This window comes from Stegostoma tigrinum, chromosome 1 (assembly GCF_030684315.1).
Source record: "Stegostoma tigrinum isolate sSteTig4 chromosome 1, sSteTig4.hap1, whole genome shotgun sequence".
Lineage (NCBI taxonomy): Eukaryota > Metazoa > Chordata > Chondrichthyes > Orectolobiformes > Stegostomatidae > Stegostoma > Stegostoma tigrinum.
Window position 1 is genome coordinate 107,380,541 of NC_081354.1, and position 25,848 is coordinate 107,406,388.

The 25,848-nt window shown below is 42.5% G+C and overlaps 1 protein-coding gene across 11 annotated transcripts in view; it reads right to left on the minus strand.

The window, feature by feature from the left end:
* Positions 1-25,848, minus strand: part of lnx1 (ligand of numb-protein X 1) — a 195,278-nt gene that overhangs the window by 50,027 nt on the left and 119,403 nt on the right. For all 11 annotated transcript variants that reach the window (XM_048525324.2, XM_059647800.1, XM_048525613.2 and 8 more), the window contains 4 exons: positions 23,011-23,285; positions 18,141-18,287; positions 12,277-12,479; positions 2,415-2,774 (listed from right to left, as the gene is read on the minus strand). In XM_048525324.2, the coding sequence (XP_048381281.1) occupies positions 2,415-2,774; positions 12,277-12,479; positions 18,141-18,287; positions 23,011-23,285 (985 nt within the window). The remainder of the gene's footprint in view (positions 1-2,414; positions 2,775-12,276; positions 12,480-18,140; positions 18,288-23,010; positions 23,286-25,848) is intronic.

Sequence of the window (25,848 nt, forward strand, 5' to 3'; positions counted from 1 at the left end):
TATTCTACGAGTAATATTTAATTTTTTAAGATAACAAAGTGCGGAGCTGGATGAACCCAGCAGGCCAAGCAGCATCTTACGAGCACAAAAGCTGACGTTTCGGGCCTAGACCCTTCATCAGAAAAGGGGGATGGGGTGAGGGTTCTGGAATAAATAGGGAGAGAGGGGGAGGCGAATTGAAGATGGATAGAGGAGAAGATAGGTGCAGAGGAGAGTATTTGGGGGTGGGGGGGGGGGGGTGGTAGGGAGGGGATAGGTCAGTCCAGAGAGGTCAGGCAGGCCAAGAGGGCAGGATGAGGTTAGTAGGTGGGAAATGGAGGTGCGGCTTGAGGTGGGAGGAGGGGATAGCTGAGAGGAAGAACAGGTTAGGGAGGCGGGGATGAGCTGGGCTGGTTTTGGGATGCTGTGAGGGGAGGAGAGATTTTATGCTCCTAAAATGCTGCTTGGCCTGCTGTGTTCATCCAGCTCCACACTTTGTTATCTCGGATTCTCCAGCTTCTGCAGTTCTCATTATTTCTGAATTAATTTTTTAACTCTTCTTTCTCACATTACTTTGTACCTAAGCTTTTTCAACCTACATAACCTGAGATGGCCCCTTGTGTGGCAACATTATAAACTTTTCACTGTACTCTTGTACTTCTGTACTTGAGTACACGTGACAATAAAATCTAAAAACTAAATCTAGGGCCATATGCTTGCAACTAGTTTCAGGACCAAATGTTTCGTTCTAATTTCAAGGTGGCATTCTTGTTCAGGTCTCTGATATTGATAGCTGTATGCGTATCACATACATTCAACTGTGGTCTAACAGCTGTAGATCCATCTGCCCTTTCTTATTATCTCACTGAAATCTCTGCTGCCTAGTCAATATGAAGGATAACTGCTCAATCTCAACAAGAAAGGCATTTACACAATACATGCAGTGTTTGTGGTTAAGCATACAAGGAAACTGATGTTCAGGAGATAGCTGAATAGTTTTGACAGCTGTCCATTCAACAACATTAATGTTCATATTTGAATGATTACATTGGTTTTTACTCTAAATTTTCTCTCCTGTCATCTGCCATCATCATCCCACTCCTTAAAAATGCAATCTCTGACTGCATCATCCTTGCAAACTGTCTCAAAGAACAAACAAGAAGTACAGCACAGGAACAGGCCCTTCGGCCCACTTCCCCAAGCCTGCATCGATCACCATGCAATGACTAAACTTAAAAAAAAACCTCCTGCCCTTATTCGATCTGTATCCCCCTATTCACGCAACCATCCAGATGCCTCTTTAATGTTACCACCATGCCTGCTTTCACCACCTCTTCTGGCAGTGCATTCCAGGCCAATCTCCTGTCCAATTTTCCTAGAACTCTTCATTAATTCTCTCCAATCAGGTTTCCCACCAGTACAGCAAGGAAACCCCTCTTATCAAAGTCTAAATGTCATCTCCTCATTCATCTCGACCATTTTGCAGCCATTGCCATGGTCAATTTTATCAAACACCTCCCCACTGACATCCAACCGTAAGGTACTGCCTTCATCTGGTTCCGTTCCTAGCAATCTAATTAGCAAAAGAGAATTACTTCTAATCATTCCCTTTGCCCTGGTTTTGGTCCTCATTTTAAACTGTTCACCAGTAATATCTGACACTTTCAATAAAAAGTCAGCAGCTTTAATGCTACCTTCCCCCTTTCCACTGACGCTGCCTAACCTGTTAAATATTTCTAAGATTTCAAGGTCTTATTAGCTCCTCATTTTACTAAATTAGGCAACTGTTGGCTGGCTTATCAATCGTTAGAAAGGAAGAAGTTAGCTCTGTATAGTGTGCTTCATTACGTGAGGACATCCCAAAAAACCAAACAGGCAAATCAGGCAATATCCAAATTTCAAGGTGCAACAATCTCAAAAGCAAATCAGATAAATGAACAAATAATCTATTTGTTTTACTTGCAGCGAGCCAAGACTTTCAGGGGAACTCTCTCGGTCTTCTTCAAAAACAACCATGGGACCTTCTCCATTCATCTATGAAGTCATCAACATGATATGATTCATCTAAAAAGGCACCTCTGACAGTGCAGCACTGCCTCAGTATCATCTTTGAAATTGAAACCATGGCCTTTAGATTCACACACAAAGTACTAACAATGAATCAGGCACAAGACAGTGCCATTCCTAAGTGCATCCAGATCATCTAACTTACTACAGAGTTTACTTATTACCAGACTAACCTTAGGACGTAAAAATACCTGTTGAATTAACAACATAAAAATCAACCTTTCATGTGAGTTACTGTCCACTACCGTGCAATAACAACCAAGATCCAGCTGGTTCACCTTCTACCATCCAGGATGATATTCCGAGCTTTGCAGTAAACGTGGATCAGTCACAGCAATGATAAATAATTGTGCGTTAATTAAACTGACCTGTATATAATGTGCTGCAATTTCAGGAGACACACGCCGGAGATCATGTCCATTGACAGCCAGTATTCTGTCATTCACTTGGAGCTGGCCATCTTGGGCTGCCAGGCCTCCATCAAGTAATCTATAAATAAAAACCCCAGCTTCATCAGGCCTACGGGCCAGCTTTATTCCCAGAGGCTGATTTGCACTCTTGTGGAGAATAACGTGGAAGCTATCATCTCGGGAGCAGATACGATCAACAACGCGTCTGCATTTAAAGAGCTGTTCCCGGAGCACACTCAGTATCAGGATATGGCAGGGCTGTTTCAATATTGCCAGAGCATAGCTGTGAGGTACACTGCTTAGGTCAGTACCATTTACCTGGTTGAAAAATAAACACAAGTGCAAAAATAAATTAAGACGTTAAAACGTGAGAAAATGTTCTCTGTACAGCACTTTGGAGGCAAGCTGGAACACGTGCTAATTGAAAACTGGGGTGACAGTAACAAAACATGAAGGAAGCGTTGCAAGAGCAGCGTGTAAAATTCACAGGCTGTACACGCACTGAAACTATAACAACTGTAACACGGCTGGTCTCCCAAATCACAATTCCAGGCTTGGCTTTGGCTTTTTACAGTGAACTGCAGGATATAGCCAAAGGTGAAAGCAGTCCCATTCGGAAATGGCAAAAGGTAGAGGTGCTGAGGTCAAGGAAATGGAAGGACTATTCCTCAAAGTCCGACAGCCTTCCAGCGTTGCATTAGAAACATTTCATAGTTTTTCACTATTATGGCCCACATAGAAAAGCTCAGAAATAAAAACAGAAGGGGTAAGAAACATGCTGTCAAATGAGACGTCAATTAGTTACAACATTTAGCACAACAGTATTCTAATCAATACTAAAGGAACTTATTAAATGGCTTGTTTTCACTAATAGGTTCACAACATTGGCGTCCTACAGGTGTGTCCAAAACACTTAAAATTCCCTCAGGGCAACTATCCAGGGAACTTTGTGGTACAGCGCAACCAATATGAGGCTATGGCCTCAGCCCCTTGTAAAGATGGGATAAGCCTGCTTAGGTGGGGTAAGCCTGCTTGAATAGATACCTGTTGGGGTCCCCACTCTCTCAGCATTAACTTTGAAAGGAAGCCTACAGAAATAGAAACCGTGGTTTGACATTTCGATGGTTTCTGTTGACCTTCCATCAACATGACAATCGCCAAGCAGGATAACTACAGCAGAAATTCCGGATGATAATGCCTTTTGCTTCCTCAGGGTATTCCAAAGGACTTCATAGCCAGTGGATTATTTTTGACATACAGGCCTGAATATTTACGTGAGTGTGGATGCACAGATTGCTGTGTGAATGGCCGCACTGTGCTGTCTTTTGGGAGGAAGTCAAATTTCCTTCACATTTCCTCTGCATGCCATTTTCCTCCTTTTTCTGTGGCTTGAAAATACATGCAAAACACTAACCCCAACCCCCAGGTGAGGTCAATCTCACAATTTTAAACTGGGCACAAAAATTAATTTCTTCTCTCACACTGATTTTCTCTGGTTTTGAAAGTCTATTAAAAGCATGTAAGGTCTGAGAATTTGTGCAGAAAGTGGAAAGCCCACTTAGGAACCTGGAACAATCTGAAAGCTAAGTTTAAAAAGCTTCTGAAGGTTGAAAAGGCTTTGCATCTCTCTCATTCCCTTACAGATGACTTTTTCTTAAAATCTCTGAAGCTTTTGTTATGGTAGCTCTGTAATATGAATGTTTGCTTTAGTTTCAAAAGCTTCAGCTTAGCAGGTAGTTTTAGGAGCGCATACAGTCATAGAGTCATGGAGTCCTACAGCATGAGACATGTGCTTCAGCCCAAACGGCTCCATGCTGACCAAAATCTCCATCCACGCTAACACTATTTTCTGAACTTGGCCCATAGCCCTCCAAACCTTTCCTATCCATGTATTCATCCAAATGCCTTTTAAATGTTGTTAACGTACCTGCCTCAACCACTTTCGCTGGCAGGTCATTCCATATGCATACCATCCTCTGTGTAATAGAAGTAGCCCTTCAGGTTCCCATGTATTCTTCCCCCTCTTACTTTAAACTGATGCCCTCTAATCCTCGATTGTCCAATCCTGTGACAGAGACTGAGTGCATTCACCCTATCCATGCCTCTCAAGATCTTACACGCTTCTTATAAGATCCCCCTTGGTCACCTATGCTCTAAAAGAAAAAAGTCCTAGCTTGTCCAACCTCTCCCTATAACTCATTCCCCCTTGAGTCCTGGCAACATCCTTGCAAATTTTGCACACTTTCCAGTTTAATAACATCCTTCCCATAGCAAGGTGGCCAAAACTGAACATAAAACTCCAAATGCAGCCTCACCAACGTTCTGCACAACTGCAACATAACTTTCCAACTACTGCACTCAATGCCCCGACTGATGAAGGCCAGTGTGCCAAACTCCTTCTTCACTGCCCCCTGTCTACCTGTGACTCCACTTTCAGCGAACTGTGCACCTGAACTCCAAGGTCTCTCACTTCCACTACACTCCTTAAGTCCCTACCATTCACCATGAAACTCCCACCTTGATTTGTCTTTCCAACACCTCACACTTATCTATATTAAATTCCATTTGCCATTTCTTGGCCCACTTCCCCAACTGATCAAGATCCTGCTACAATTTCAGATAACATTCCTCACTGTCCACAGTACTGCCTAATTTAGTGTCATCCACAAACATCCAAATCATTGATGTAGATAACAAACAGCAATGGGCTCAGCACTGACCCCTGAGGTACACTAGTCACAAGCCTCCAGTCACACAAGCATCCTTCCACTATTACTCTCTGCTTCCTACCATCTAGCCCATTGTGTATCCATTTTGCCAGCTCTCCCTGGTTTCCATGTGATCGAACCTTCCAGAGCAGCCTATCATGTGGAACCTTAGCAAAGGCCTTACTGTAATCGATGCAGACTACGTCTACTGTCCTGCCCTCGTCAACCTTCCTGGTCACTTCATCAAAGAACCCTAACAAATTTGTGAGGCATCATCCACACGCAAAGACATGCTGACTACTTCTAATCAAACCCTGTCTTTCCAAATGCATGTAAATCTTATCCCTCAGAATCTTCTCCAGTAGCTTACCAACCACAGATTTAAGCTTACGAGTCTATAATTCCTAGGGTTTTTTTTTGCAACTGTTCTTGCAGAAGGGCATAACATTCGCTAACCTCCAGTCTTCTGGGACCTCACCCGTGGCTAACCATGACACAAGTATATCACCCCAGGGTCCCTGCAACTTCTTCTCTAGCCTCTTGCAGGGTTCTTTGATATATCTGGCCAGGACCAGGAGATTTATCCACCTTTGTACATTCTAATACTTCCAACACCATCTCTACTGTGGTATGTATGGTCTCCTAGATATTGCCACTAACTACCCCAAGTTCCGAGGTCTCCATGTCTTTCTTCACTGCAAATACAGAGGAGAAATATTCATTGAGCACCTCACCGATCCGCTGCAGTTCCACACATACATATCCACTTTGGTCCTTGAGGCGTTCTATTCTCTCTTTTGTTATTCTTTCTCCTTTAATATGCTGACAGAATCTTTTTGGATTCACCTTAATCTTCTCAGCTAAAGCTATCTTGCGTCCCCTTTTCATCCTCCTGTTTTCCTTCTTCAGTAAACTCCTGTATCCCTCCATATATCCTGTATCTCCCCCAAATACTGCCAGGAATTCCCTTGATCCCAGCTGCCTGTGCCTGAGCCATGCCTCCTCCTTTCTTTTTGGTCAAAGCATCAATATCTCTTATCATCCAGGGTTCCCTTCTCCTGCCAACCTTGCTAATCACCCTCACAGGAACATAGAGACCTTGAACTCCAGCTAACCCGCTAACTGGAGGTTAGCGAATGTTATGCCCTCCACTTTTGAAAGCCACCCATTTGCCAGAGGTCCCTCTGCCTGCAAACAAGCTACTCTCATCAACCCCTGAAAGCTCCTGTCCAATTTCAGCAAAATTCACCTTGCCCCAATTTAGAAATTGAACTTGTGGACCAGTTCTGTCCTTTTCCATAACTTCTTTAAAATTAATAGAACTCTTGTCACTGGTCCCAAAATGCTCCCCCCGTCACCTCAGTCACCTGTCCTACCCTATTTCCCAAGGATAGGTTGCGTTTTGCCTCTTCCCATGCAGGACCCTCTATATACTGCTTGAGAAAACTTTCCAGAACACATTTAACAAATTTCACCCCATCTAAGCCCCTAACACTATGGCAGTCCCAGTCTATGTTAGGAAAATTAAAATCCCCCCACTATGACAACACTATTTCTCCTGCAAGTCTACCCCCCAGTCTCTCTCCATGTTTGCTCTTCTAATTCCCGTTGACCATTTGGGGGCCTACAGTACAACCCCAATAGCATCACCATCCCCTTCTTATTTCTTAGCTCCACCTACAAAGCTTCACTGGATGATCCGTCAGTTATTTCATCTCTGATTACTAAGAATCAGAATGGACCTTGGATGAAGTTTCCTGTTTGTTTATAAAACTGATTGGCACTTACAGGATTGCCATGGGGGTTACATAAGGGGTACAGAGTAAGCCGGGGAGCGTGGGGAGGGTGTAGACTGTCAGGTTGAGGGAGGTGAGGAGTGAGAGTTAAAGGACCTTGAAACAATTAAGATACTGTGGAAGCTGGAAATTCGGAACAAAAACAAAGTGCTGGAGAACTTCCACAGGCCTAGCAGCATGTGTGGAGACAGAAACAGAGTTACTATTTCAATTCCAATACAACTCAGACTTCAACAGTGCTTCTCTCTCCACAGATGCTGCCAGAACGGACTTTAAACAATATTGGGATGCATGGCCCATGTGCTGGAGAACGGAGGTGGACCTTCTAACTGGTCCCCACCTTCTTATACACACATACACATGCACACCCACACTCCACTGCAGTTTGTGAAGTGTGTTTTTAGGCTGCTCTTCGTGTGTAAGGGTTAAAATGGTGTATGAAGTCCCTCATGGATCAGGTGCGCAGGTCAGGTTTTCCCAACCTGGATGAAGATTCGTCCTATTGTCCTTGTTACAGAGCTGACAACACAATCTGATTTATACTCAGCGAGATCCCAAAAATAACAACGGGATGAACAACCAGCTAATTAATGCATTTTGGTGGAATTCATGGAAGTCTTGTGGGTAGACACATAAGTAATTACACAACTCTCAATACCTCTTTCATTTCTTGACTGTTCTCTGCCTCACAATGCAAGCAGGAACAGAATGAATTACTCCCGGTACAAAATCAAGACAGTTTAGGTCTGGAACATGTCAAGATATGACCCAGCTTAATCACAAGAATGAATGCTTCACTTTAGGAAGTCTCCATTTACTCCTTCCAAATATACAGCATGTGGGAGTAGCACAGGAGAGAAACAAAATCATTTGCACGAGTATATGAAGAAGGGGAAAGCACTGAAAAACCATATTAAAAACATGTTCGACACTTTCATTGTTATTTTCAACAGAGACAATGTATCACATTAAAAGTCCTCAGTCACCGACTTCCTTCGTAAGTGATTGTTTCTTCAGTGAACAGTAGTTACAGAGAATGTTTATTGAAACAAAAATGTCTAATTGAACATGAGCTCTGTCTTCAGTCATGTCCTGGTGAACCTGTTTCTTCTCAACTCTTTTGTACTATAGAATGGCCTGGAGTAAACGACAAGCTAATGATGTGCTGCATCCCACAAAACAGAAAGAATCAAACAATAGAATCATGGAATCCTTACAGGACAAGAGGAGGTCATTTTAGCCTATTGAATGTATGCAACACTAATTTAGCTAGTCCCACTCCACTGCTCCTTCCCTATAACTCTATTATTTCACCTTTTCACTAGTTTACCCAATCCATCAGCTTATGTCTACCAGTGTCTTAACACTTTTTCAAAATTTTAAATCATCCACAAATTAAGAAACGATGTCCTGCTGTATATCCAAGTTCAATATGCATCAAGCAAAGCACTGTGCTCTGACTGACCCTGAAAGAACATTACTATTTTATGAACTGCAGGAGGGATTTACAAAGAAAAATATTTATTGGAGAACCGAAGAAATTAAAATAATGTTTGCCATCAGTGAAGTGCTAATGTTGCTCCTTGATTTCATATCTGCTTCCAGGAAATGGTAACATTCAGTAAGATTTTTCTTTCTTACTCATTGTTCCCTGGAGGGTTAAAATTTAATTTCTATTACACATTCAGCCTGGGACTGTAGTGATCCTCATGACCCTCAACTGTGGGCTTTGGATTTGCCTGCCTCTTCTGTTAACATGTCTAACAAAGTGAGATTGTACCACAGCTCTGTTTGGACTGAAACACTGAGGCACCTTTTACAACCCTGTCTGTTCTCCTACATACTGGATCTCTGCCAACTTTCTTGCTGCCGAATGTTACTCTTACTGCAAGCACCAGTAATGCCCTGTCACTTTGGGGGCAAGAATTTGTAAATTTTCAAAGCCAAACAGATGCTTAACAAACTTAACAAGTGCCAGGAGGAATTTTGCTGACCCGAACTGGGTTTTGAAAATTTGTATTATACTCAAGAAAAAAATTCCTGATGTTTATTTCATGGATTGTCGAATTGTGGATGGTGTACATCCAAATGTTTTGACTGCGCTGCATTTGGAGGCCCAACCCGCATTCTTTTTTGACAGTACAGATACGTTAGATTGACCTCGGAGGATTTTGCTGCCCATACATGTTCCAGATGTTGTCCAAACAAGATTCTGAATGCTGGAGTATGATGCTGAAATTATTTTCCAGCAGCAAGAAGATACAATAGGATGGCGGGTAAGGAAATGCAACTCCACACAGACAGTCAACCAAGGCTAGAATCAAACCTGGGTCCCCGGTGCCACGAGGCAGTAGTGCTAACTGCTGAGCTAATATGCTGCCCTTGCTGGAAAGGAAGGTGAAGCAATGGCCTAGTAGTATTATTGCTGGACTGTTAATCCAGAGACCCAGGTAATGTTCTAGGGGCATGGGTTCAAACGTCATCAAGGCAGATGGTGGAAATTGAGTTCAATAAACATCTGAAATTAAGAGTTGAATGATGACTGTGAATCCTTCGCCAATTGTTGGAAAAATCCATGTGATTCACTAATGTCCGTTAGGGAAGGAAACTGCCATCCTTACCTGGTCTGGCCTACATGTGACTCCAGACCCACAGCAATGTGGTTGACTCATAATTGCCCTCTGGGCAATTAGGAATAGGCAATAAATGCTGGCCTAGCCAGTGATGCTCTCATCTCCTGAATGAATAAAGAAAAAAAGTGCCACACCCAAAGCCTTTATTACTGATGCCTACATTGCCAATGTTAAGGCTGATGATAGATAGTATTGGATAAAAATATGTTTGGAAAATAAATTTCTCAAATACCTAAATCAGAAGTTGTCAATTTCCAAACTTCCATCACCCTCACACAGTCCATCTCCAATTTTGCTCTTTCTTTCTCAACATCTCTCTGACCATTTTCATAGATAGATTACCACTCAATGTCTATTATAAGTCCAGTGGCTCCAATTAGACTTCCACCCTCTCAGTTTCCTGAAAGGACTATATTCCATTTTCCCAATTTGTCTGTGTTCTGTTCCATTGGGCTTTACTTTCCACAAGACCCTGGTTCCCTCCTTAACTGTACTGGACAACCCAAGCCACTTCCTTTCCAATAGGGGCAGCACAGTAGTTCAGTGGTTAGCACTACTGCCTCATGGAATCAGGGACCTGGGTTTGATTCTAGCCCTGGGTGAATGTCGGTGTGGAGTCTGCACATTCTTTCACAACCTGAGCTACAAATCTACTCTAAAACCTTAACCATTCTAGTACACATTCAGCCTGGGACTGTAGTTGTCCTCATGACTCTCAACTATGGGTTCTGGATTTGTCTGCCTCTTTTGTTAACATGTCCAACAAATTGAGATTGTACCAAAGTTCTGGGTGTGGGTTTTCTCTGGGTGCTACCACAGTCCAAAGATGTGGTTAGCTGGATTGACCATGCTAGATCACCCAGGATGTGCAGGTGAGATGGATTAGCCATGGAATATGTGGGGTTACCAGGATAGGGTGGGGTTCTAAGTCTGGGTGGGATGCTCTTCGGAGGGTCATTGTAGGATTCATTGGGGATGGGCCAAATGATGTCTTTCTGCACTGTTGGGTTTCTGTGATTTGATGACCAGTATCTTTGCATACATGTTTAGGAGATGCAACACACAAATCAAAGGTTAGGAATTCTGAAGCAATTATCTTTTGTTTCCCCAATGCTTGTCCACCACTGACAATGCACAAGGGAGGAGTGCAATGGAATATTCTCCATTTGCCTGAAAGGATAAAGCTCCAACAACATTTGACCCAACACCCCCTAAGAAGTGAGTACCAGTTAGAAGATGCACTGCAGGAATGCACCAAGGCTCCTTCAAAAGTGACAAGTGCAGCACATATATGGAAACACCACAACCTGGAAGTCCCTCTGCAAGACACACTGTCCCAAGTTGGAGCTTTATCAGAGTTCTTTCACTGTCATTCGGTCAAAATCCTGGATTTTCCTTCCTAACAGGATTGTTGGTATCCTGACATGGAATCAAAGATTACGAAGGCAGGCAAGTGGAGGTTATTGGATCAGCCATGATCTTATTGAATGGCATAGCAGAGTTGAATGCCAAATGGCTTTCTTTTGTTCCTACATTTTATGGTCTTTTAGACCCGATAGCCTTCTAAGGAGTCGTCTGCTGTAACTGGCAAGCCAGTGAAAATCCTTACAAATGGATTCCATTCACTTTTGCTAAGACATTAAGCAAGCAGTCCGGCCTCCCCAAGGCAGTCGTCACCTCTGATTAGGTGCTATTTCACCTCTTGGCAAATGGGGTCATTTGAATTCAAAGTTCATATCATGAGCATTCTGCTGCTTGAGCACAGGGTCAGAGCCTGGAACCTATGCAGGCTTTGGGTCCCTGATCCTACCTTGGAAATCCAGTCAGCTAGCTTTTAATTAGGCACTTTAGAACTTAATAGACTCAAACAAATTCAACAATTTCAGATTGCAACCTTTTTCCCCATTCTGTTTTGGATGGCAGCTGTCAGTAATTGGGTTGTCTCATTTATACCTTATCTGGTTGCATTTTTGCTTCTTTACTTCTTCCATCTGGCCTTTGAGCATTATCCTTTTTTTACATTTAATCTCTCCTGCCTTCTGTGCTTGTTTAAAACCCGTTGCATCCTGCCTTCTTGCAATTTTGATGAAGTGTCATCAGCCTCAAATGTTAGTGATAATGGGAACTGCAGATGCTGGAGAATCCAAGATAACAAAGTGTGGAGCTGAATGAACACAGCAGACCAAGCAGCATCTCAGGAGCACAAAAGCTGACGTTTCGGGCCTAGACCCTTCATCAGAGAAGGGTCTAGGCCCAAAACGTCAGCTTTTGTGCTCCTGAGATGCTGCTTGGCCTGCTGTGTTCATCCAGCTCCACACTTTGTTATCTAAGCCTCAAATGTTAATTTTCTTTACATTACCACACGTGGCCTAACTGAATAAATATTTCTGGCATTCTCTATTTTTTTTACATCCAGCAGCCGCAGTACTTTACTTCAGTAAGTTCCAGGTATCAACTGGATCATCAGGCAATGAGAAGGCTAAACAAAAGGTGATTTCAAACAGGAAGTCAGTCACACTATAACACCAGCCACCGCAAGTCCAGACAGCTTACAGAACATCAGACATGAGGAGATGGATTTACAGTCTGACTAATGTTGTTCTCTGCTTTGCAATGCCTGTACTGCAAGGAACCTAAAAGGAAGGAGTATTCAGTTAATTCTTGGATTCACAATATGCAGTACCTCTAGAATCATGTCCCCTGGTAAAAGTCTGCCATCTTTAGCAATGGCACCATCTCGATAAATGTCTTGTATGACAATATTCTCCAAAGGAGTTTCACATCCTCCCACAATAGCAATGCCAAGGCTTTCATTTGCATTAGAAAGATTAATCTTGATGCTTGTAACTTCACCATCTGGAATTAAATGATGTCGTCTGGGGAACACTGGAAGCACAAGAACAAACATAATTGAATGTCTCAGTCTGCCTTTGTTTTATTTCGTTTACTGTCGTGCATTGTAAACATGACCTTCAGCACACCAGTTCGCAGTATGTTTCAGTGAAATATCAGTGTTGTGGTATAGCTGCATTGTGTCATAAATTTTGCATTTTTTATGAAAATGGCTTTATTGTTCAGAGCTATTTAACATTAAATACGCAACACTGGATTAAATAAATGCTTGTGTAAGGTCGTCAGGCAACAGACCCTCAATTCAGCAATGATCAAGTAATTGGTGCGCAGGCACAGGCCTTTGGTTCAACAGCTCCATGCCAGAATTTATGCTCTACCAAAGAATCCTCTCGTCTAACACTGTCTGAATTGGAGAGAATCGAATGATTGTGACAATTTGACTCGGCAGGAACCTGGCAGATTTTTGTAGAACAACTCTGATCATGCCCTACTACCCACATGTCTCCTCAGGAAATACAATCTAACTTTGGATAACTGGATGGAATATTTATTTCAAGCGATTTGAATGAAAGAACAAGACATTCTTTCTACAATTTTATAGAGCTTTTGTGAGAGCACACCATGAAAACTGTACAATGTTTTGATCTCCGCAACAATGGAAGAGAGTGGCTGTTATCATTCCAGCAAAGATACACCAGATTCTTGAAAACCAACTGAACATGAGTTTAACTCAGAATATAGACATTTAAACTGATGACTTAAAGTAATAACTTGACATTTGGACTAACACACACTCAGTATTAGAATGAGGAGAACTGCAACAGTAGAGGAGATGCTTTAGGTGGAGAAAGAATAACAGATGGCAGCAGATGGCCATAGACAGATGTGGACAGTGAGCAGCTCCCTCTGGAGCTGGTTGCCCAGGTGCTAACTTGACCTTGAGCCATAAAGTTAATGCAAATATATTAAATGCAAGCTGGAATTGGGCATTGTACCAGTTCAGTTGGCAGCAAACTCACACCAGAATCAGAAGATAGTACATTCAAGTTAGACTCTAGAAACTCAAACAACGTAGTCCTGACTGATACTCCAGTACAGTGCCAAGTAAATGCAGCATTGGAAGAGAAGCCATCTTTTGGATGTGAAACTAAGGCTCTGTCTACCTCTTAGGCTGTAATTCCACTATTTTGAAGAGAAGCAGAGGAGTTCTCCCTAGACAATATTTATCCTACAACCAACATCACTGAAACTCATTAGAGATAGTAGGAACTGCCGATGCTGGAGAATCTGAGATAATAAGGTGTAGACTTGGATGAACACAGCAGGCCAAGCAGCATCAGAGGACCAGGAAAGCTGATGTTTCAGGTTGGGAACCTTCTTCAGAAATGGAAGAAGGGTCTCTTCTTTATCTGAAGAAGGGTCCCGACCCGAAACACCAGTTTTCCTGCTCCTCTGATGCAGCTTGGCCTGCTGTGTTCATCCAGGTCTACACCTTGTTATCACTGAAACTCATCACTGTTCACGGAAGCTGACTCTGGACAAACAGGCTCTCAAATGTTTTATGTGGCAGCGTCTAAACCTCTCAAGTATCTAATTAGTTGCAATGAGGCCTGTGACGGCATGAGGTCATAAATGTAGGTCAGTTGTGTTCCACAACAGTGAAACAAGCACAGTTGCTCAATGTTTACGTGAGTCAAGATTTCTAAATTTGGGCAAGGTACCAAATAAGAGGTGGGGTGGGGGAGTTTGTGGTGGTGGTTGGGGATGGGAGTTACTTGCAAGATGGCAAATGACTTTCAAAACCAAAGAAGAGAGAGGTGGGAAGAATGCACACACATTGCTTGGAAAATAAGGGTCTAAAATGCAGTGGAGGAACACACAGTGGATAGGAACACAGAAATGGTTAAAGTAGTGAGGTATATCAAGACCATTTAAAAAGCATGAGGGTTGAATTCTAAAGAACAGAATTGAAAACAGAAAAGTTGTTAAAAAGTTGATTCTTCAACAGTTGGAGTACTGTCAACAGTACTGGTCTCTACGTTTAAATAGCTAAATAAAGGTTTGGAGAAGGTGCGGAAATAATTATAGAATCACACTGTAATGAAAAGGATGCATTGATAGGGAAGACTTTTCCACACTTTTCTCTAGAGAAGAACAGATAGAAGTTTTCAAGAATAAGAAATATTGATGAGTGCTGTAAAAGGTAAATAAAAAGAGAATTTCCCAATTGCGGGTGAGAGCCAAACTATATATGGTTTATTTTATTTGCTCCTGGGAAATGGTAATCCCTGAATAGGTCAGCATGTATTACCAATTCCTATTTGCTCTGAAGAAGGCAATGGCGAGCTGTCTTCTTGAACAATATCAATCCATGTAGAGTACGTTAACCAAAATGTAGTTAGGCTGGAAGTTTCAGGATTTCAATGCAAACAAGAAAAGAATGGCAATATTTTTTCAAGAAGCAGGTGTGTGACTTGAAGGACAATTTGCAGATAGTGGGTTCCCCACAGATCTGCTGCCCTTGTTCTTCTAAGAGTTAAAGTTAAAACTTTGCAAGTGGCTATTGAAGGAGCTGTGATGCGTTGTTGCAGTGTATCATGTGAATGGTACACACTTCAGCCACTATCCAGTGGGAATGGAGCGCACACTTAATTTGGTTGATAGGGTGTAAATAAGCGTGCTGCTTTGTCTTGGAGTGTCACACCAAGCTGTGCTCTTTGAGCCACATGGACAATATTCCATCACACTCCTGACTTGTGCCTTGTAGATGGTAGACAGGCTTTGGGGGAGTCAGGACAAGTGTTTTTCAACTCAGACTTACCAACTTCTGAACCAATCTTGTAGTCACAGTTAGTGTCAGATTGGTCCACTTAGCTTTCTCGTCAATGATGGATCCCAGAATGTTGACAGTGGGTATATCAGCAAATGTCACTGACTGTCAAGTGGAGGTGGTTAAATTCTCCCCAGTTGGAGATGGACACCTGTTAACACTTGAGTGACACAATGCTTTCTGCTACATATCGACCCAAGTCTGGATCCTACTGCATGCAGGCACGGATCTCTTCATTATCTCAGTAGCTGAATGGCAGCGGACACCGTCCAACGAACATTGCCATTCTGCCTCAGTAACGGAGGGTTGACCCGTGATTGAGCTTAGGTCGCAGTGTAGTATAACACGCTATAAAACATAAATGAGTCACTGGTATATCAAACTGGGAATTCACATGGTTTGCCACCAGCAGGTTATCTTTACCTATTGTGGAAATGCTCGAATTATCTTTGATAACATAAGAATCGAGACACAGGAAATGTGGTATTGAAGAATCCAACCGAACACTTATTCCAGCTCATTGCTTTATGTAAACATTAGATTCACAGTCACACATGACAAGAATTTCCACTCCCACAAATTCTCACAGTGAGGTTGTTGGGAAATTTGGCAAAATGAAAGCCATTAAGAAAATATGTATAAATTTTTCACTCAAGTTTTAGATGGCTCAGAATCTTGTTAATGAGAGGTAGACTACCCTATTTGCATACATTCTGCAGTTCTTTAGCAGCTCATCTATTTTTATACAGTTCCTAATTCTCCTCTCTCTCCCTCAGAGATCAGAGGGAGACAATTCCCAAAAAGTTGATCTTCAATCAACTCAGCCTACATTACAATGTCACTGCACGCTCCCTGGTCACCATCCACCTCCACCTGCATCAATGTCAGCAAACGCTGACAAACCATCAGCCTCACCACATAATCACGGCTCTTTAGCCCAATTCCAAGTCCACATCAGTCCTTCAGGAGTTCAGAGTCACCAATGACTTGCATGTTAATGCCAGGTCACTTCATATGCAGGGACACACACACACACACACACACACACACACACACACACACACACACACACACACACACACACACACCTTATGTATCCACACTTTAAAGCTCTCAGCTTCATTTCTTGGTGCTCACTCAGTTTATGCTTATTTGAAGGTTGCTTGTATTGCTTTTAAGCACACAGGGAGGGAGAAGCAGCTTGTCACTGATTGAACCAACAGTCAAGGGGAAAGACATGTTATTGCACAGCTCCATACTACACCAAAGACACACCTACAGCATGTGCCAGTGCCTTACGTAGCACACGCAATGCATGGGATTCAACCAAATGACTGTGTAAGAAAGTCAAAGGAGAGCAATCCTTAGCCCGGTCAAGGGGCCTACAGTCAATCGGGGATGCCACTGCAGTCAGTTAACGGTTTAACTGATTCCAGTCCACAGGATGAGCCACAGTCAGTCAGTCGTTCGGGCACCTGTTGTTTCGATGAACCATCTTGCAGTCCTGAAGATCAGCCAAGGTCAGTCCTGCAGGTCAAGTATAAGCAGTTTGGGGATCACAGATTGGTCAGTTTGGATGATTTGGAGACATTGGTCTGGGAGCTGGGAGGCTTTCCTTTGGAGCTGCTCAGCCAAATCAGTCTGATGTTGGGTCACGTCAGTCCTGGGAGCAAGAGTATTCATGGCTGGGGCTCATCAGGAAGCTTTAGGTGGAGTCCTTGAGAAAGTACGAACCTCACGTCCAGGCATGGGTTTAAATGGACTGAGCCACTGAGGAAATGACTGCAGGGAACAGGGGCAATTGAAGATGGAGGTTTGAGCCTTAAGGTACAACACAGGAGGTGACAGGGAGCTGCAGGGTATGGGGCAATGGAGGGGAAGGGAGGGGTTTGCAGCGTTTGACAAGTCACAATGAATCTGGCCCTTGCATGAGATGATGCATGGGAAGTAAGGACTTTGTAATTTACAAACCTTGGGCCAGACGATGCATTGGGGATGTTCCCAAATATTAAAGGGGTTGAATGGAAATGGGATGAGGCTGAAAGATTATCTGGGGAGGGACAACACAAAAGAGGGCATGAAGGAGGGGTGGAGAGAGATTGAGGGTAGGTGTCTGTGGCTGAACACAGCTGGGTTTAAATATGGGCTAGAGATGTGAACATGGCAAAGAGCCTGAATATTCAACTTCCCTGCTCTATTACCTCACCAGATAGGTGCCAAACAGGCTGGGCCTGCTGAGTTCATCCAGCTCCACACTTTGTTACCTTAGTGTCTTGGCCAGCTTTAGGGTATTGGATGAAAGAAAGCAGTGTGTTTTCAGCAGAGCGTAATGCTCTAAATACCCTGAATTAAAAGGGATCTGAGACCTTTATAGTCTCAGGTCACTTACTATGATAAAGCGTTGATAATGACAAGCATGTCTCTTAAAGTTATACTAACTGTGAGACATAACACAGCATTCAGAAGAAATATTTTTACTCAGAATGGTTAGATTGTAGAACTTATTACCATGAATACTAACAGAGACAAACAGGAAGTTGGACTTAAGGGGAAGCTGGAGGGGTTCACAAGCAAGAAAGGGGGAGGAAGATATGTTGTTGCAGTTGATGAAGAAGGGACAAGTCCGTGTAGGGCATAAACACTAGCGTCTAGCTGTTATGTCCACAGGCTTGTCTCTGCGCTATAAATACTTCGTAACATTTTAATACTTCTTGAAATACAAGTTTTTGTTTTCATTTTACTGCTTAATCTCCACTTGTGCCTTAGAGCTCTTCCTTATTGATTAGTTTTAAGTTGTTTTGCAAGATGCACCTCTGCACACCATCACTGGCATGTAGGAATCAAGCCAAAAGACTTTCTTTTACCTTCTTCAGGAAGTGCAGCAGTCTGCATATCCTCTCCAGTATCACTGTCAACTGGATTCGGAACATTGGCTTTACGGAGATAGCTGAAAGCACGATGCAGCTTTTTAAAGGATCTGCTTCTCAAAGGAGTGCGTTCTAAAGGTTGGTCTAGGAGAAAATAGAAATTTATGATATCACACAATTCGTTATACTGCAAAACAACAGAGGACAGATCATGCAGTATAACATTACAAAAAACCATAAATAAAAGTTAGAGATTGTAGGAACTGCTGATGCTAGAGAATCTGAGATAACATGGTGTGAAGCTGGATGATATTTCTGAAGAAAGGTCTCAACCCAAAACGTCAGCTTTCCTGCTCCTCTGATGCTGCTTGGCATAGAAGCATAGAACATTACAGCACAGTACAGGCTCTTCGGCCCTCGATGTTGTGCCGACCTGTCATACCGATCTCAAGCCCATCTAACCTACACTATTCCATGTACGTCCATACGCTTATCCAATGATGCCTTAAATGTACCTAAAGTTGGCGAATCTACTACCGTTGCAGGCAAAGCGTTCCATTCCCTTACTACTCTCTGAGTAAAGAAACTACCTCTGACATCTGTCCTGTATCTTTCACCCCTCAATTTAAAGCTATGCCCCCTCGTGCTCGCCGTCACCATCCTAGGAAAAAGGCTCTCCCTATCCACCCTATCTAACCTTCTAATTATATGTTTCAATTAAGTCACCTCTCAACCTTCTTCTCTCTAATGAAAACAGCCTCAATTCCCTCAGCCTTTCCTTGGAAGACCTTCCCTCCATACCAGGCAACATCCTAGTAAATCTCCTCTGCACCCTTTCCAAAGCTTCCACATCCTTCTTATAATGCGGTGACCAGAACTGTACACAATACTCCAAGTGCGGCCGCACCAGAGTTTTGTACAGCTTCACCGTAACCTCTTGGTTCCGGAACTCGATCCCTCTATTAATAAAAGCTAAAACACTGTATGCCTTCTTAACAGCCCTGTCAACCTGGATGACAACTTTCAAGGATCTGTGTACATGAACACCGAGATCTCTCTGCTCATCTACACTACTAAGAATCTTACCATTAGTCCTGTACTTTGCCTTCCGGTTACTCCTACCAAAGTGCATCACTTCACACTTGTCTGCATTAAACTCCATTTGCCACCTCTCAGTCCAGCTCTGCAGCTTATCTATGTCTCTCTGCAACCTACAGCATCCTTCGTCACTATCCACAACTCCACCAACCTAAGTGTCGTCTGCAAATTTACTAACCCATCCTTCTACGCCCTCATCCAAGTCATTTATAAAAATGACAAACAGCAGTGGACCCAACACCGACCCTTGCGGTACACCACTAGTAACTGCTCTCCAGGATGAACATTTCCCATCAACTACCACTCTCTGTCTTCTTTCAGCAAGCCAATTTCCGATCCAAACTGCTATATCTCCCACAATTCCATTCCTCCGCATTTTGTACAATAGCCTATTGTGGGGAACCTTATCGAACGCCTTGCTGAAATCTACATACACCACATCAACCAGTTTACTCTCATCTACCTGTTTGGTCACCTTCTCAAAGAACTCAATAAGGTTTGTGAGGCACGACCTTCCCTTCACAAAACCGTGCTGACTATCCCTAATCAATTTATTCTTTTCTAGATGATTATAAATCTTATCCCTTATAACCTTTTCCAACACTTGACCAACAACTGAGGTAAGGCTCACTGGTCTATAATTACCAGGGTTGTCTCTACTCCCCTTCTTGTACAGGGGAACCACATTTGCTATCCTCCAGTCATCTGGCACTCTTCCTGTAGACAATGATGAGTTAAAGATCAATGCCAAAGGCTCGGCAATCTCCTCCCTGGCTTCACAGAGGATCCGAGGATAAATCCCATCTGGCCCAGGGGACTTATCTATCTCCACCCTCTGAAGGATTTCTAATACCTCTTCCTTCTGAACCTCAATCCCACCTAGTCTAGTAGCCTGTATATCAGTATTCTCCTCGACAACATTGTTGTTGTCTAGAGTGAATACTGTTGAAAAATATTCATTTAGCGCTTCCCCTATCTCATCTGACTCCACACACAACTTACCACTACTATCCTTGATTGGGCCTAATCTTACTTTCGTCATTCTGTTATTCCTTAAATACCTATAGAAAGCCTTAGGGTTTACCCTGATCCTATCTGTCAACAACTTCTCATGTCTCCTCCTGGCTCTTCTGAGCTCTCTCTTTAGGTCTTTCCTGGCTACCTCGTAGCCCTCAAGTGCCCTAACTGAGCCTTCAGATCTCATCCTAACATAAGCCTTCTTCTTCCTCTTGACCAGAGATTCCACCTCCTTCGTAAACCACGGCTCCCGCGCTCTACAGCTTCCTCCCTGCCTGACAGGTACATACTTTTCTAGGACACACAGGAGCTGTTCATCCAGTTCTACACCGTGTTGTATCGTAAATAAAGGTAACTTTGGTTGTTATATAATCAGCAAATTATATATTAAATACCTAAGATACGGACGTGTTTTAATAAAGAGTTATTTAGACAGAATGTCGGGACTGGTGTGGTAATTGATGAAGCAGCTTAGCCCTGGGACACTACCCTGTGGAGCTACTACAGAGAAGTCCTGGAGCTGAGATGACTGACCCCAATAACCACAACCATCAGCTATGACTCCAGCTAACAGATATTTTTTCCTCCGATTCCCATTCTCTCCAGTTTTAACAGGGCTCCTTGATACCACATTCAGTTCAAAGCTGTGTTGACATCAAGGGCAGTCACTATGACCTCATGTTTGGAATTCATCATTTCTGTTCATGTCTGAACCAAGGCTGTAATGAGGTCAGGCACGTACTGGGCCGGAGTTGCCCTGAGCATGAGTTAGCAGGTTATTGCTAAGCAATATGGCTTGATAGCACTATTGATGCCCTCGTCCATTATTTTGCTGATGAACAAAGTAGACTGATAGGGCTGGTTCAATCTGTCCTGCTTTTTCATGCACAGGAGGTACAGGTCTACGTTGTTTGGTAAATGACAGCATTGTAGTTGTACTAGAACAACTGGCTAGGGACTTGGCACGCTCTGGAGCACACCTTCAATTCTATTGCCAGAATACTGTGAGGGCTCATGGCCTTTGTGGCAACCAGCCCTTCAGCCTTTACTTGATATCATGAGGAATGAATCAAATTGGCCAAAAACCGACATCTTGAGATACTGTGGGGCTCAGGAGGAGGTTGAGATGGATCATTCACTCTGAACCTCCTGCTGAAGATGGATACAAAACATTTTCTGATGATCAGAGAAGACTGATGGAGCAGTAATAGAACAGTATAGATCTGTCCGGCTTTTTGTGGACAGGAATTCCATATTAATGGGTGGATATCAGTATTATATCTGTTCTGGAACAGTTTGGCTTAGGGCATGGATAGTTCTTTGACACGTCTTCAGTACAATTGCTGCAATATTGTCAGGTCCCATTAGCCTTTGTACTATCCAGTAACTTTAGCCATTTCTCACTGTCACACGGAGTGAATCAAATCGGGTGAAGATTAACATCTGTAATGCTGGCAACGGGAGAAGATTGAAATAAATCATTTACTCAACAGTTTGAGCTGAATGACACACTTGGTCTTTTGACTGTCATGTAGGCATTCCAATAGTTGTAATGAAATATATATTTAAAAAGGTGGGGGTGCAAAATATATAATTTGGCTTTTTTCACAGGCATAAATTGAGAATAAATGTCTCAATTTTAAAATCAGACCCAGCAACCAACATCCTTTTTAGAAATTATTCATGGATATGAGGAGCACTTTATTACCCATCCCAAACTGCCCCGTGAAGGGGTTGGTGAGGTCACTTCTTGAACTGCTGCAGTCCATTTACAGCAGGTAGACCAAAAATACCCTTCAGGAGGGAATTTCAGGAGTTTCACCCAGCATCACTGAAGGAATAGTGATACACTTCCATATCAGGATGGTGAGTGACTTGGAGGGGAAGTTACAGGCAGTGGGGTTCACAGGTATCTGCTGCCCCTGTCCTTCTGGGTGGTAAAGGTTGTGGATTTGGAAAGTGTTGTACTGTCAGAGAAGTTTTAGTGTGTGACTGCTATGCATCTTGGAGCTGGTGCACACTACTCTCACTGTGTGGTGGAGGGAGAGAATGTTAAAGATGGTGGATGAGATGCCAGGCAAGTGGGCTGACTTTTCCATTCCTCTTGGGTGCTATTGGAGCTGCACTCATGCAGGCAAATAGGATGCATTTCACTGCACTGCCGACTTGTGCCTTGTAAATGGTAGGCTGGCTTTAGGAGTCAGGTGGTGAATTACACATTGCAGAATTTCTAGGCATTGACTCTACTCACTGGAGTTTTAGAGAATGAGAGGTGATCTCATTGAAACATATAAGATTAGACTTCATGAGGTAAATCTGAGAGGATGCTTCCCTCATGGGACAGTCTAGGACCTGAGGGCATTCATCAGAACAAAGTGGTGCAAATTTAAGAGTGAGATGAGGAGGTATGTCTTCTTACAGAGGGCTGTGAATCTAATGGTCTTATGATTTGTTTTTCTAAACCACAGTATTTATATGGCTAGTCTAAGTCAGTTTCTGGTCATTGGTAACACCCAGAAACTTGATGATTGGGGTTTGAACAATGGTAGTACCAAGTATAATTGTCTTTCTCACTTCCCTTTAAAGGCAAGAAACTCAGCCAGTCAGCCAGCCAGCCCTTTTCATTGATCCACATCCAACTTAATAACTCACCCTGGTCTTACACAGGCTTTTGGGTGGTTTGTGGAATGAACAAAAAGAAAACTGAATTGTAATTTTTAAACAGCACGCAGTTTACATGGGGTATACTTACGTTTCTTGACACTATTCTTGCTGTGGGCACTGCAATTGCTTTCTGTCTGGCTGTCCTCTGCATTTGCAACACATTCTGGATTCATCGGAACTGGGTCATTCGTCTGCAGGTCCACAGCTGCAGTTGCTGACAGTTGTGGAGACAGTACCGGTGTGGCCATCTCATTGTCATCCACCATAGCCCCACAGTCAAAACCTGTGTCACTTGTCGAAGAATCTTCTCGTGAATGTCTCTTGCGTTCTCCTAAAAGGCCACATTGGATTGCCCCTTTGCACCTGAAACAAGACGTGGATTTTTGTAAGCAGGTAAAAGAAATGGAAAGCTTGTCGCATTTGTGAAAGAACTTAAAAAAACTGGTACTTTGATTTGCTCCGGAAATGTCTATATCCTTCCTGATTCATGAGCTATTAGTCAGCTGGTACATTGAATCTGAGTTCCCAGTCAAATTGTGCATCTTATTAAATCTCTCAAAACCTGTCCCAGTCCAGTGATTCAGTTCAATGCACAAGCAGATCCATAGTTGAGGAGTATCTAATCATGTCGCCATTCTGATGTGGGCAACAGCATTTCCAAACGTTGGTTGCAGGGATTCATGTCTTGATGGTGGCAATTCTGGCACTACAGTCAGTAAGGTGAGATTAATATTAAGTACATAAAAGAAGAGATGGAGTATTAAATGGAAAATAGAACTAAAGAGGCCACTAAGTATCTTTGACAGTAAAATTATGAAATATCAAGAAATGGAATATGACTAATATGCTTGAAAGATGTTCCATGTCTATTTGCAATTATATCAAAATTAAACTCTATCAATATGATGTCAGAATCAATCTCTTACACACACAGGCACTATTTAAATACATATTTATTGAATTTGTGAACAATGAAGGATTAAAATCATTATTTTTAAAATAGATAGTACACTTGCTGATAGTCGACTAAACAACAAAAACGTGAAGTCATAAGTTGACAGATAAGTTCAGTTCCAAAAAGCAAAAGGTACTAAAGAACAAATAAGCAACAAAATTTACACCTTAATCTGATATTTAAGTATTCCACATAAAGTTGGCGGAGAAAAGATACAAGGACACACAGGAACATCAAGGCATTATCAAATATATACATTTTTCTCTGTTTGATTGAATAGCCTCTTCCCTTGCTGCTGGTGATTTTGAGATTAATTTCTTTATGACTGACTTCTTTCCGCTGCTACTTTTTCCCTCATCATTCGCTCTTGCTTTCAGTTATTTGTACACTCTTTGATCATTCTATTCTCCCTGATCATCTTCATCAATTGTTGGCTCTCATTCTAGAGCTCAGTTCCCATGCATAGGTATTATGTAAAGCTACTAGGTTCATGCATCATTTGTCAATCAGCCTGTACTTCATTCAGGTGACTGACTCTTCTTTAGTGTGCAATTTGAAGGGATCCCAGGGGAGAATAAAATGACAATGATGTAGGAGAGGAGAGTAAACTACAATGAACGTTCTCTAGGACTGCAGCATATATTTTGACTGTGTGCTCTTTTTGTAATGAATCTTTCCTTTTATTACTTGCTATCTAAGGCGGCACCCCAAGTGAGAATTTCAAACAATATAGGAATTCCAGATGATACCAGGTGATACCAGGAATACACTGTAACAATGAAGAAAGGCAATGGGACTGAAACAGTATAATCTAGAATATAAAAAAGCTATCATATACAGTGCAATCTAAAAGCGTTCAGGAACAGAAAATCCTGAAGGGAATCAGCACAAATTTTTGATAGCATGACAAATTGATAACCAATTAAAAAGCATGAGACCCCTATTAAAGATATGGAGAGAACAAAAACAAGGCAATTCTGCAAAACCTTTTTAACACCAATTAAGTCTCAGCTTGGGTATTGCTATAACTAAGTACAGACCATCAGCAAATATTATTTAAGCCAGGCAATGATCGTCTGTAATGAGAGAATCTAAATTATCTCATATCATTATACAGCATGGAAACAGACCTTTTGGGCCAGCCAGTCCATATCGATCATAATCGCAAACCAAACTAGCCCCACCTGCCTGCTCCTGGCCGATATCCCTCCAAACCTTTCGTATTCACGTACTTATCCAAATGTCTTGTAATTGTGCCTATGTGCATCACTTCCTCCAAAGATTCATTACACACTCAAACCATGCTGTGTTAAAACATTTGCCCCGATGTCTTTTTTAAAATCTCTGTCCTCTTCACCTTAAAAATGTACCCCCTAATCTTAAAATCTCCCATCCTTGGGAACCACCATTAACTCCATCTATACCCTTCATGATTTTATAAACTTCTGGAAGTCACCTTTCAACCGCCCACAGCCTGGTGAAACAAGACCCTCTCTTAACACTACACAGCATTATCATTGATGAGTGCCCTAAAATCAACACTATTAAGGTTACGGTTGATCAGAGCTGAACCGGGCATGACATACGAATACTGTGATGGTAAGAGCAGATCCAGGGCTAGGAATCCTGCAGCAAGTAGCTCAACTCCTGACACGTACAGCCTTCTCTGCCATCTACGTGGCACAAATCAGGAGCGTGTTGGAATTGTTTCCAGTTGCCTAGATACATACAGCGCCAACAACACTCAGGAGAAGCTCAGTACTATCCAGGACAAAGCAGCCTGCTCGACTGGCACTCCATCCATCATCTCCACACTCAATACCTCCTGCACAGTGTTGTTTTATGCTGAGTCAAGAGAATCTGGCATTGCTTTCTTCAGAGTGGAACAAGCTGAGGAGATTTAATAGAGTTTGTCAAAACCATTTAAAATTTTGACCGAGTTAATAAGGAGAAACTGCTTCCAGTATCTGA